This window comes from Coptis chinensis, chromosome 1 (assembly GCF_015680905.1).
Source record: "Coptis chinensis isolate HL-2020 chromosome 1, ASM1568090v1, whole genome shotgun sequence".
Classification (NCBI taxonomy): domain Eukaryota; kingdom Viridiplantae; phylum Streptophyta; class Magnoliopsida; order Ranunculales; family Ranunculaceae; genus Coptis; species Coptis chinensis.
The window spans coordinates 50,541,995-50,553,190 of record NC_141456.1 but is presented as its reverse complement, the minus strand read 5'-3'; the positions used below and the strand labels follow the sequence as shown (position 1 = coordinate 50,553,190).

The 11,196-nt window shown below is 36.1% G+C and overlaps 1 protein-coding gene and 1 long non-coding RNA gene across 2 annotated transcripts; both read right to left on the bottom strand.

Annotated features, from left to right (window-relative positions):
- Positions 1–732: 732 nt before the first annotated feature.
- On the bottom strand, positions 733–1,920 carry LOC147524432 (uncharacterized). Its single transcript, XR_015196954.1, has 2 exons — positions 1,665–1,920; positions 733–1,081 (listed from the first exon to the last, which is right to left on the bottom strand). It is a non-coding gene; the product is annotated as an uncharacterized LOC147524432 (long non-coding RNA).
- A 390-nt stretch (positions 1,921–2,310) lies between these two features.
- On the bottom strand, positions 2,311–10,907 carry HB-7 (homeobox-7). Its single transcript, XM_086603174.1, has 11 exons — positions 10,394–10,907; positions 10,092–10,303; positions 9,892–10,009; positions 9,429–9,617; positions 8,455–8,925; positions 7,006–7,107; positions 6,662–6,874; positions 6,167–6,335; positions 4,898–5,166; positions 4,530–4,625; positions 2,311–3,618 (listed from the first exon to the last, which is right to left on the bottom strand). The coding sequence occupies exons 1-11, from the start codon at positions 10,565–10,567 to the stop codon at positions 3,196–3,198; spliced, it is 2,436 nt and encodes an 811-aa protein (XP_086459300.1). The 5' UTR covers positions 10,568–10,907; the 3' UTR covers positions 2,311–3,195.
- Between the last annotated feature and the right edge of the window lie 289 nt (positions 10,908–11,196).

Below are 11,196 nucleotides of genomic sequence, written 5' to 3'. Positions count from 1 at the left end.
AAATTTCAGCTCATTTGGAAACCTCTAACATTGGGGGAAAAAAATTATTGTCAAAACTCAAATTTTTGGACCGTTAGATTTCTTTTTAAATATGACAATAATTTTTATCTATATTAGAGTTTTCCAAACGAGCTGAAATTTTGTAGAGATGATCTTTATAGTAAGTACTTCATAACCACAAAAAATTAGGTTTGAATTCATTTTATAGATGAAGTTTTACTTACGTACTTATAAAGATACGTGTCCGTGTGTATTGCAATGCAAACCAACGTACGTTATCCAAATAGTGAGTTGCAATAGGTCTAAAAAGTAGGTCCATGTAGCACTACTCTCTACAGAAACTTACAATTTCTTTATTTTGGGGATTTGAGGTTTCCATTCTAGTTTACATAGTCACTGGAGCTATGAAAACTTAAGTTTATATAGTAACTTAATTTATAAAAAATTAAATTTAGAAGAGTGTGTTTACAAGTCTGCAAACAAATAAGAAACTATGCATGATAAATTATTTTCACATAGCATTTCTTTGAAATTGACCAATCTAACATCTGACAGAACGAACTCATGTAATTTTATACGACCAGTTAAAATGTATTTTCTGTGATGAGATTACTACAACCGATATCCGGCCAGGGGGAATTGATCTATATAAATTTAAATTTACACAGTAACTTGACCTATGAAAAGTTATATTTTCATAGAGAAAACAGATAAATCATAACCTATGCAAAATTATGTTTACACGGTATATATTTCTTAAACAAAACAAACCCAACTATTTTACCAACTGAAAAGATAAAACAGATTCCCATTACATCATCTACCAACAACACATTAAGCCAAATCAACTTTTTTACATCCATAATTCTAACAAAAGTAGTTATTACATCAAATATCTAACAAATCCACCAAGAGTTGATTAAACAAAAATCAACTCATCATTTCTTTCATTCTTAATTTGGATCATATGTTCTTTGTTGGGATATGATCAACTAAGCCTTTTCTCAAAATCTGCCACAAAACCAAACGTAGGTAATGTGGAAGCTCTAAAGGTCTTGTACGATTTATGCTCGTTTATATTCTGTTACAATGAGAGAAAACCAATTAATAACAAAGATTATATATGCAAACTTTAAAATGCATAAATAAATTACCATGCAAAGTTAAAAGTGCAGAGTAAAACTATTATGCAAATTTAATAATGCAGAGTAAAAATACTATACGTACTATACAAATCTAAGATTGCAAGGTAAAACTACAACACAAACATGAAAATGCAAAGTAAAATTACTACGCAAATTTAAGAATGCATAATAAAACTATTACGCAAAATTTAAAAGAATACAGAGTAAAACTATCACCACATATTACAATATTACATAAACATAAAAAAAACATAGTAAAAATACTACGCAAATTTACGAATGCAGAGTAAAAACTACTACGAAAATATAAAAATGTATACTAAAACTACTACATACACAAACATAAAAATGCATAATAAATCCAAACATAAAATTGCAAAACTATGAAAACTATAAAATACAGAGTAAAATTATTAAACAAATGTAAATTCATATTTACAAACTAACTCACATATAAAAATTCATTTTAATTTTTCATACAAATTTATAAAAATATGATTAAATGTTGAAGATTCTCACCAGATTTGGTTTGTTCACCGTAGTTTTTGTATCAGTCATCTTCTCAATTTCATCTCCATCTCTTCTAGAATTTAAAGGTTTTTTTTTTTTTTTTTTTTTTTTTTTTTTTTTTGGATTTTCAGCTTTTTCGAAATTGTAGATCGAGTTCTTTATTTTATCTGTTGTTGCTTTCATATTTTTTGTTGATGATTCGTCAACTTTATTCTTCTGTACTATGTGAATTTAGATTTGTAGGAGAAAATATTTTAGATATAAAAAGCTAGAGAGAAAGAAGTGAGAAGGAAGAGAGAAAATAGAATGATTCACGGATTTTAAGTGGGAGTATTTTTGTCAGTTTTCTATTTTCTAAAAAGGAGGGAGGTTTGGTAAGTTGTTACGATTTGAAGGGGTTTTAATGGACCAATTGTTAACCAGGGAGATTAAATTCAAATCCTATATCTCCGGGTAAGAATTGAAATTGGCGAGATTTTGGATTCTTGAAATAGGGTGATATGTCACGAAATACCACGACATCTGAGAAATTGATATTTGACGTGTCACTAATGTAATTAGAAGCTAGCTCCAAGTCCTTTTCTACTGTCTTGGGAACCAAAATCAATGGCAACATATATGAATTAAAAGAGAAATCATCCATGACCAAATCACAAAACAACAAAAGTATTAGTATCTTAATTAGGCGTTAAACAGCCCAAAAGATGTTTTAGTGATTGTCCGGCGGATTCCAAATCTCAGTGCACAGGCAAGAGCACAGTGCATTCTGTGGTGGTCTCCTTAGCGCATTTATGGGTTTTCAATACTCAAACACCGAAAACAAGAAAGTTAACAAAAAAGCAGTAGAGTCAACTGGAATTAAATGACAAGTGAAACAACAACAACAACAATAAAGTTAGGAAGGCAGAAGAAGTCAATTCCCGAACCACCACCCTTGCAGTACATGCAGACGGATAACAGGCTAGCCAGCTCATTGAACATCAATGCCCATGTTAGCCAGCCCATCTGAAACCAACAAGGATCACAACTGGTGCGTTCTTGACTCCTCCATTTCCATAGTCTCTCCTTATCTGTAATTTCATAGTTTTTTTTCTACAAAATACAAACATTTCTAAAACAACAAAAGCTACCAAATTTTCTAGACAGTCGGTCCTTCTAGCATCCTCAACAATCACCAACAACCTTCATCTCTTTCCATGTAAAAGTTCCATATAAAATACCCTTGGTAGCACTGACGCGATTTCAGAGACTAAAATCTTTAGATATGGACTCCTTGGATCTCATATCCATTATCTTGTACCCTTGTCATAGATAACATTTACGCAATTTCCTGCAGGCTTCTAACTTGTCATAATGTCGCTTAAATGACCATCCTTGCCAACTATGTACCTCAGCGTGGTCCCTTCATCATGTTTCCCATTATATATGCTCATTACTTACGGAATGTCTTGTCTGTTCAGTCTCTAGAGCAAGGGCATTTTAAGGAAAGTTAATGGTAAGGAAATGAAAATTTTGGGTGATTCCGAGGTGCAACTAGATACTAATCCTCCGATTTTAACGTGGTTTCACTCAAGGAGCCTCCCCTGAGTGCGGAAGTGATTTGCTGCACCACGTTGCATAAGTGGCTGTTGATGCTGGTGACATTTGAGAGGTTGATTTTAGCTGATGTAATGGTGCTGACCAGCACTTGGAGACCAACTGTAAGTAAACAACTAGGCGTGGGACTGTTTCCATCGTCTGGCGATTTGATAGAATCCCCACTATTAGTTATGCTACTCCTGTTGTTCAATGGAGTAACAACAAATCCCAATGGGAGGAGGGCTATATAAGAAGGGTCCTCACCACTCATGGCTAGCTGCACAGCATCAACATCGATGGTAGAGTATACAACGAGACTGGAAAATTGATCAGTAGAGCTCTCCTGCAGCATGAGTTCTACATTTTGGGATGAGTTGGTGGGCGCCTGCAAGTATAAAGAAAAGAAATGGACAATTTTCAAATGGAAATCTATTTAATACAGAAGGGAAGTGTGGTGGCCATTAGCCCACCACTCTTTGATCTCATGTCTCTCATGCAGTTCTTTCAACTTATCACGTGGACCATCTAATAATAGCCTAATTAAATATATTGCATGTATTTAGTTCATTCAAAAAAATTCAACTAAGGCCTCTATGGGCAACAACCATGGAACAGGCTGGGCGCAGGCTAGTCAGAATTATATATCTAAAAAGCAATATATGTTAAATCTTTCTTAGATAATAAGAAATGAATTATTCCATTGGACACTCTAACAAGAAAGAGTCCGGCAGTTTCTTACATCATATAAACGAGATGGATAATCATGATGTCATGGAGATCATCCTACCAAAAATTCCTTCATTCCAAAATCTCTCACTTGGCAAAACACACAAGGTTAACGAGATGACTATTTGGTATGAGTATCTCCAGACCTCAAGGCCACCCTCCTAAAAAATCACGGCTTGGAATCAAGTCGTTTTGGTGTAAGCCTTCATTGGATGCTAGAATGACTCAAAAGTTTTACGAGGCAACAAGAAGGAGATAATCCATCACTGGCATGAGCAATTAGAGGGTTATCTACCATGTGTAACTTACAACGTGCAAGATAATATCTAACGAGGAGCACTAACATGTAGCTGCACTACGGAAATATTTCGCAAACAACAAAATATTCAACTTGCATTTCCTGAAATGCACTTGATAGTTGGAACTCTAGACTATCGAGATAAAACTTTTGTCCTTTTTTCCTTAGGTTTCCATAATGTTACTAGTTGCATCATATTTAACACATCAGATCATAATGAAAATACTGACCAGAAACATTCTGAAATCTACTGCCTCGTTTAGGAATCTTACATTTATGCGAAGAACAGAAATGCAGTTTCCTGAATGAGAGCCATTTGCAATGTGAGCCACCTCATGTGACGAAGTCCCACTAGAAAGAACATCAAACTGTGAAAAAAATACCATCAGTTGCTGATTATTGTACCTTATATTCCAGAGAGGCACTATGTCACAAGTTACGCCTCGACCCATTAGGTGAGCCAGTGTAGTGTATTTGCACCATTACTTGGTGAATATGTTTGTAGCAAGAAATATGTCTACGTCTTTTAAGTGTACACGGGTTTTGGGTCCTATGATGCAAACACTCACAATATAGCATATAATCTATCTTGTGATTTCAAGATCTTATTTTTGTAACTCTCCTACAACTAGGCACGAACCTGAGATCGACGTCGTTCATCCCTCAAAAGATCAAAAACTTGTTGGTGACTGAAAGGCAGGCAAGTGCTTGAGACAGCACAGAGAATCAGGCCATTGGGCTGGCCAGGCTCTACATTTTTCCTGGTGGTTATACGAACAGTTTCGTCTGCCGAATCGGATATAGCTGTCCATGACTGACCTCCAGATGTGCTGATGTTGAAGCAAAATCTTCTTATCATTCTTTGAGCCAATTTCATCAGATTCTTTCTCGCTTCTGGAGAGGGTATGACTGCATAAGAAAACCTTAGCAGTTAAAACAAAGAACTGTGTTCGTGAATATTTTATGAGGATATAGATCTTCTCCGCTCAGGCATAGGGTTCCTCATCCTACAACTCTTATGTATAGACTGTGGGCCCGAACTGTTAGAAGTTAGAAATACAGCTTAGGGACAAGTTGGAAGTCTGGATGCTTCGCAATAGATGCGAGTAAATCCTTTATCCATTTTAACAGAAAGAAAAGACTGTGTGGCACACTTACAGCTGTACCTATTCAATGCCAAAGTAACATGGACACTTCATATTCTTAAAAAAAATACGTGTTGGGACACACAGACACGTTGTGCATACTATTTCAAACTTCTTCTGGAAAAAACTACGAAAATAATCTGTTAATGTAGTTATAACTCCATGATATTCATAGTTATTTATTTGTAAGTAGGCACTTTGTAAGGTCATGAGTCCAAGAATCAGTTATGTAACTAATGAATACTAATCGTCTTCTTTTTAATTAGCTGCAACCTACCCCATGTCCTACTTCATTCATATAGGTTGCCATGACAGACACCGACACGGGCATCCATGTCAATGTGACTTAGTTCAATACTATTTTCTTATGAAAGCCTTGTGCTTCCGTACTTTAAACCTTAAGTAGTCAAATATGTCCAAGATCCCAGTTCACAGTCTATCCTCTTCATACTACAAAAAAAAAAGTCAAATTGGGTTAATGACTAAATTGTTTAATTTCAAAAGATGTGTCGTTCACTTGTTTAATACTAAACCTACTGATCAGTGCAACAGAGAGGCATGTTACAGAGATGCATAGAAAGTCCATATGTATCCTATCACTACGTTAGTGCATCAGATAAAACTTTCCTCCATTATACACATGCAAAAAACAATATTAAATATGTATGTTAAGAAGTGCCGGAAGATGCATCCAGTGCTACAGAAGAGGAAAAAATTAGATGGAGAAAAGCCCTCCGAGTTTAAAAATATGGAGAGAAAATCACCTCCAAGATCAGAAATATTTCTAGCCATGAGACTTGCCAACCTTTCACATTGTTGTTGCAAGACAGCTAACCAACGTGAAGCCCCAAACGCCATTCCACTTTTTACAAAGTGGTTAAAGATCGGGTGGACTTGCTTATCCTCTACCTCAGCATGTTCTACCCAAGTCACCTGTATAAAGAAATCATCTTGAATACTACCTTGATGACTTTATGCTCAAATATGCCAAGACAATACATCCAGATTTTAAAAAGTGAAAAATTATTATCGGGGCATGATATGTGGGTCGACATCGAAACCAATGGCAGATCCATGTGGGGACTGATTGGGAACCAAGGAAAGGAAAATTAAGTTAACAGAATGACTTAGAGTGTTACTTTACAGACAAAGGAGAGGGCTTCGTTTCAATGGAGAAGAGCCTATGAATAGCGCGTCAGTAAAATCCCCAAACAATTCAAACAAAATGTCAATAAAACGATGTAATATATGAACCTTACCCTTGAATAGCCATTCGGCATATCTTGTATGATGCAACCAGAGGGTCGTCTCTGGTATCTAGGTAAGGAATGCTGAAAGGAATCTTGGAAACTATCAAAGGGAAAGTCAACAATTGCCCAAGTCCCCTCCTCAACATTCTGATGGCAATAGCGAAGAAAGTGCGCTTCACGCGTAGGTACCAAAGGTGAGAGAAATTGCAACTCAGCATACATCTGCCAATAGATTGAATAGAACAAACTTTAATGGACGGTAAGAGTGTACAGAGTGCATTCGGTCTTTTGTAGACCAAGATATGAACATTGAAAGCAATAATTGGAGGTTCAAATGTCCACCATATTCTTACCAGATTAAGGGAGCCACTGGGATGACTTGATATGCCAGATGTTATAGTTTGAACAGTTTTTGCTGATGAGACAATGGAAGGGAAAAGGTCCATCCATTTGTTCTGAAAAAAGAAGCACATGTCTAATCATAGGCCAAACAAGATATAGCTAGACTGGATATCAACTATTGGTGTCAGCAACTAAGAACCTACTTTGGATATACGATGATGTTGCTAGCTCTTCATACATAATAGATATATTTCATCCAACAAAACCAAAAGGAACAAGAAAAAATAAGACATATAAGTTGATTAATGATAAATGGGACTGGCATGCAAGGTATAAAGTAGAGCGACTCTTCATCAAGACCTCAAGCGTTTGCAACACCTAATTCATGCGACTCCCATAAAAGCAGAGTTAGTTAGTCCTTGTCATGTTGTTCTTATTTTATTTATGAGAATTTTTTGGTCCTGTGTATTTAGGAAATCACATACAAGACATAAATCCTAATCCAGTTAAAGTTGAAGGAAAACTCAGATTTTGTTAATTACCGTAAAATTACAGACATACAGAAAACGAGCAAACAGGATGTTAGAAACATGCATTACAATGTACAAGAAGGCCGGTAAGTTTTCTGAGCTAATCTCACACTCAATTGTTATCAAGTCCAGATTTAATTACTGTATTTGATCCTCTTCTAACAAATCAGTTATCTTCTAAGAGCTAGTTCACATAGCTGAAGGGCTCAAAACTGCTAGAGACAATGTTATAAGAAAACTAGAGGTAAGTATCAGATTCCCAAAAGATCAGTAAGCATTATGAATAGAACTGAAAAGCCTCCACAATACTGTTACAATCTACTTGCAGCAATTGTTTTGTTTAAGAGTTCATTTGTCAGAGTTAATATACTACATACTTATAGAGAAGGTAACCTGGCTGCTGGTTACCTATCTAAACTTTGTAAGTCACCAGATGAGTTTATTTTATTTTACTTTTTTTATTTTTTATTTTGAAGTAAATAGAGGTTAACACAGACCACAACCTGCAATACATTAAAACCTTGAATACAAAGTTTGAGTTATGTTGCATAGAATGGGCCATTCTTGTCCTCCTCTACTATAGATGAAAACCTGAAATCTAAAGGAGATGCAAGATGGATATTTGTCATCAATCTGGATAGATAATCACCAGATGACTCTATTTAATTTCCTTCCTTATACCTCCTTTAGATGCTAGTGTTCCATATCATGTTGAGGATCGGAGGACAAGAAGGGATCATTGTATTTAAAAATTCAAATCAATGCAGATTGAGGTCTGCCATAACCTCTGACCACTTCCAAATTCTTTTTCTTAGTGTGAAATTCGTTCAACACTAAAGGGTACAATGTAATTGAGTTTTACAATCTATTCCGAAAGCATATATGTATTACACAACTTAAACGTAGCTTTCTTTGAGATTGAGAACTTACAACATCTAAGAATGCATCAGCAAGAGTAACGCTATTCATTATAACAACAACGCTATCACGAGTGGCTTCTGTCCTGAATTCTCCCTTATGTTGCTTGAAGTTTGCAGACCATGGAAACATCTTTGCGTGTTCTTCCATGTTAAGAATCTCCTTGGTCCCATTACTATTACGAACCCATAGTGGGTCGCTCATTTGGCACATCTTTATCAGCTCATCAATTGCATTAATGGCAAATTCTATTGCCAAATGCTTGTCGTGTTCCATAATTTGATTCCAACCAGCAAGGTTTGAGTTATGTTGCATTGAAAGTACTGGAACCATGTCAGTGCATATCCCTATTTGTTCCTGGAAATTCTTAGCATAGATGTTCATGTTGAGATCCACCGAGGGGAGTAGTAGAGGAGCTGGTGGTCCTAATGCATGTATTGGTCTACAGCTATATCGTGAAGCAATGCCCGAAAGACGCTCTAGCTGCAATATATCTCAAAAAATTTAATTAGAATAATTATCTTTTTGGTTTGACACTTATCAAGAACTAAAACTAAACGTTTACGTACTAAAGTGATTCACCTTCCAAATTCTTTCTGTAATTAACAATTTTGAGCCAAGAACAAAGCCAAAGTGTGGTGCAATATATGAACAGAGCCGAAGTACATAGTTTTGCCTCTTGCAATTGCATACTTGCATTGGGTATTGTCAAGAGTAACGTGAGAAGTAAACATAATACATGATGAAGGTTTATCTATTCATGGAGAAATCTTTGCCAAGCTTGGATTACTTCAAACTAAAGAACTGCGGCAAGAGCATTACAATTTGGCAACTACCCAACTTAATCTGCTACTCAATTTGCCATAAGTGCAACTCAAAAGAAATCAAGAATTAACAACTCAATATACACCATTTGGTGCTCCTTAAATCGCCTAGCTAGCCAAATATTTATCAACATAAACATTGAGCAAAGGAATAAATAATACCTCTTCTTTGAGTCTGACATTTTCAATTCGGAGATGTTGTTCATCAAATGACATTTCTCCTAGAATTGCCGGACCTCCACAGTTAGGACAGGATATGCTCCTCAATGCGGCTTGTAGTCTGAAACCCTCATTTTTAAGGTTCTCATTTTCGGCTCTGAGTATCACATTCTCGCTTTTGTCTTGTTGTGCCTAAACATATAGCATAACAAGAGAAAATGCTGTGAAATTTAAAAAAGCAGCAAAGCTTATGTTGTGTTAATTATCACATTGAGTAAGGGTTAAACAGGAAGAAGCACAAGAATTGGTCATTAATGAGTATCAACCAAACAGTTGAGCCAAAGTTAATGAACTTCTTCTTAATTCTTAGCCATCCACAAGTTTAATTTTAGTACGCATGGTTACCATTGTTGCTTGGAAAACGTGCATAATAAAGAAAGTATATATGAAAGCTAAGAACACCCACCTTCATCTGAGTTCGTCGATTTTGGAACCAGAACTTAACTTGACGAGGTTTAAGTCCAAGTTCTTGGCTGAGTTTCATACGCTGTTTGTCATCTGGGTGTGGACATTCCTTGAACAAACTAATGAACACCACAACAACCCATTAATAACAACAAAAAACAGCAATGAACTTTAATAGTGCATCTAGCAAGCAAAACTTACGCTTCCATCTCTTGAATCTGCCGAACCGTGTGCCTGTGATACCGTTTCTTTTTGGGTTGCTCTTGCTGTTCTAGTAGTAGTAGTTGTTCATTGTCTTGATCTTGCTCACCGTCCGCAGTTTCTTCAACAACAAGTCCACTCACTGATCCACTTTCCATCTCTTCTTCCTTACCACCTCGCCGCAACGTTGTCTGTAACCCACCTTCTTCTTTCTGTACATGTAGTCCAGTGAGCTTAAAAACTTATTTTTACTTTAGCCATATATAAACAAAAAGAAAGACAAGACATTTTTTTTTTCGTACCGGGATAAGTGAAGTAGAAAAAGGATTGTGATGAAAAGGCAAGTTAGAGCAGATGAAGTTGAAATGATGATTAGGGTTTCGAATAGGTGAGTCAAATAATGAGTCTGAACTCACTCCTACGTTCCCACCTCCCAGGGTTGACGTCATTACTTGACAATCTCCACCACCATACATTTTTTGTTCCAGTAAAAAAAAACTATAGAAAGTTTTTTGCAAGACCTAACAGTAAGTAAGTAGATCTCAGGAGTGTTGCTAGACAGCCATGAGAGATGATGAGGGTAAAGAGTGAGGAGAAGGAAATAAAGAAAGCAGATGAGAACAATAAATATACTGTCGGTTGTGTTGTATGTATCGGAAATGGAGAAGTTGAATAAAGCTTTCTCTCTCTCTCTCTGATGAGTTTTAGCTGGCTGGATTACTCAGAGATTTTTCGTTTCTCTCTCTTCTCTCTTTCTTTTGCTTTCTCTTTCGCCATTACTTCGGTACTAATTAATTACCGTACAACTTTTACTACGAGTGGCAGAAACTGATCATGTCTCGCTAAATGGTACATACTTTTCTTGCTGTTTAGACGTGGATTTTTCTGTGTGGACATTAGAGCCGTTTTTTTTCCTACTTAAAAGTCAACCATTTTTGCTCTTTTCCCGATTTTTGTTTTTTGTGAGGCTAGGTTGTTCTGCACCCTTACGCAAAACAGCTTTGGAAGGACGAAGGATCAGGTCTCACGCTCTACTCTTTCTATTCTACACACAAATAGTAGATCGCATCGTTATTTGTGAGGCTGAGTCCAATGGCTCCCTATC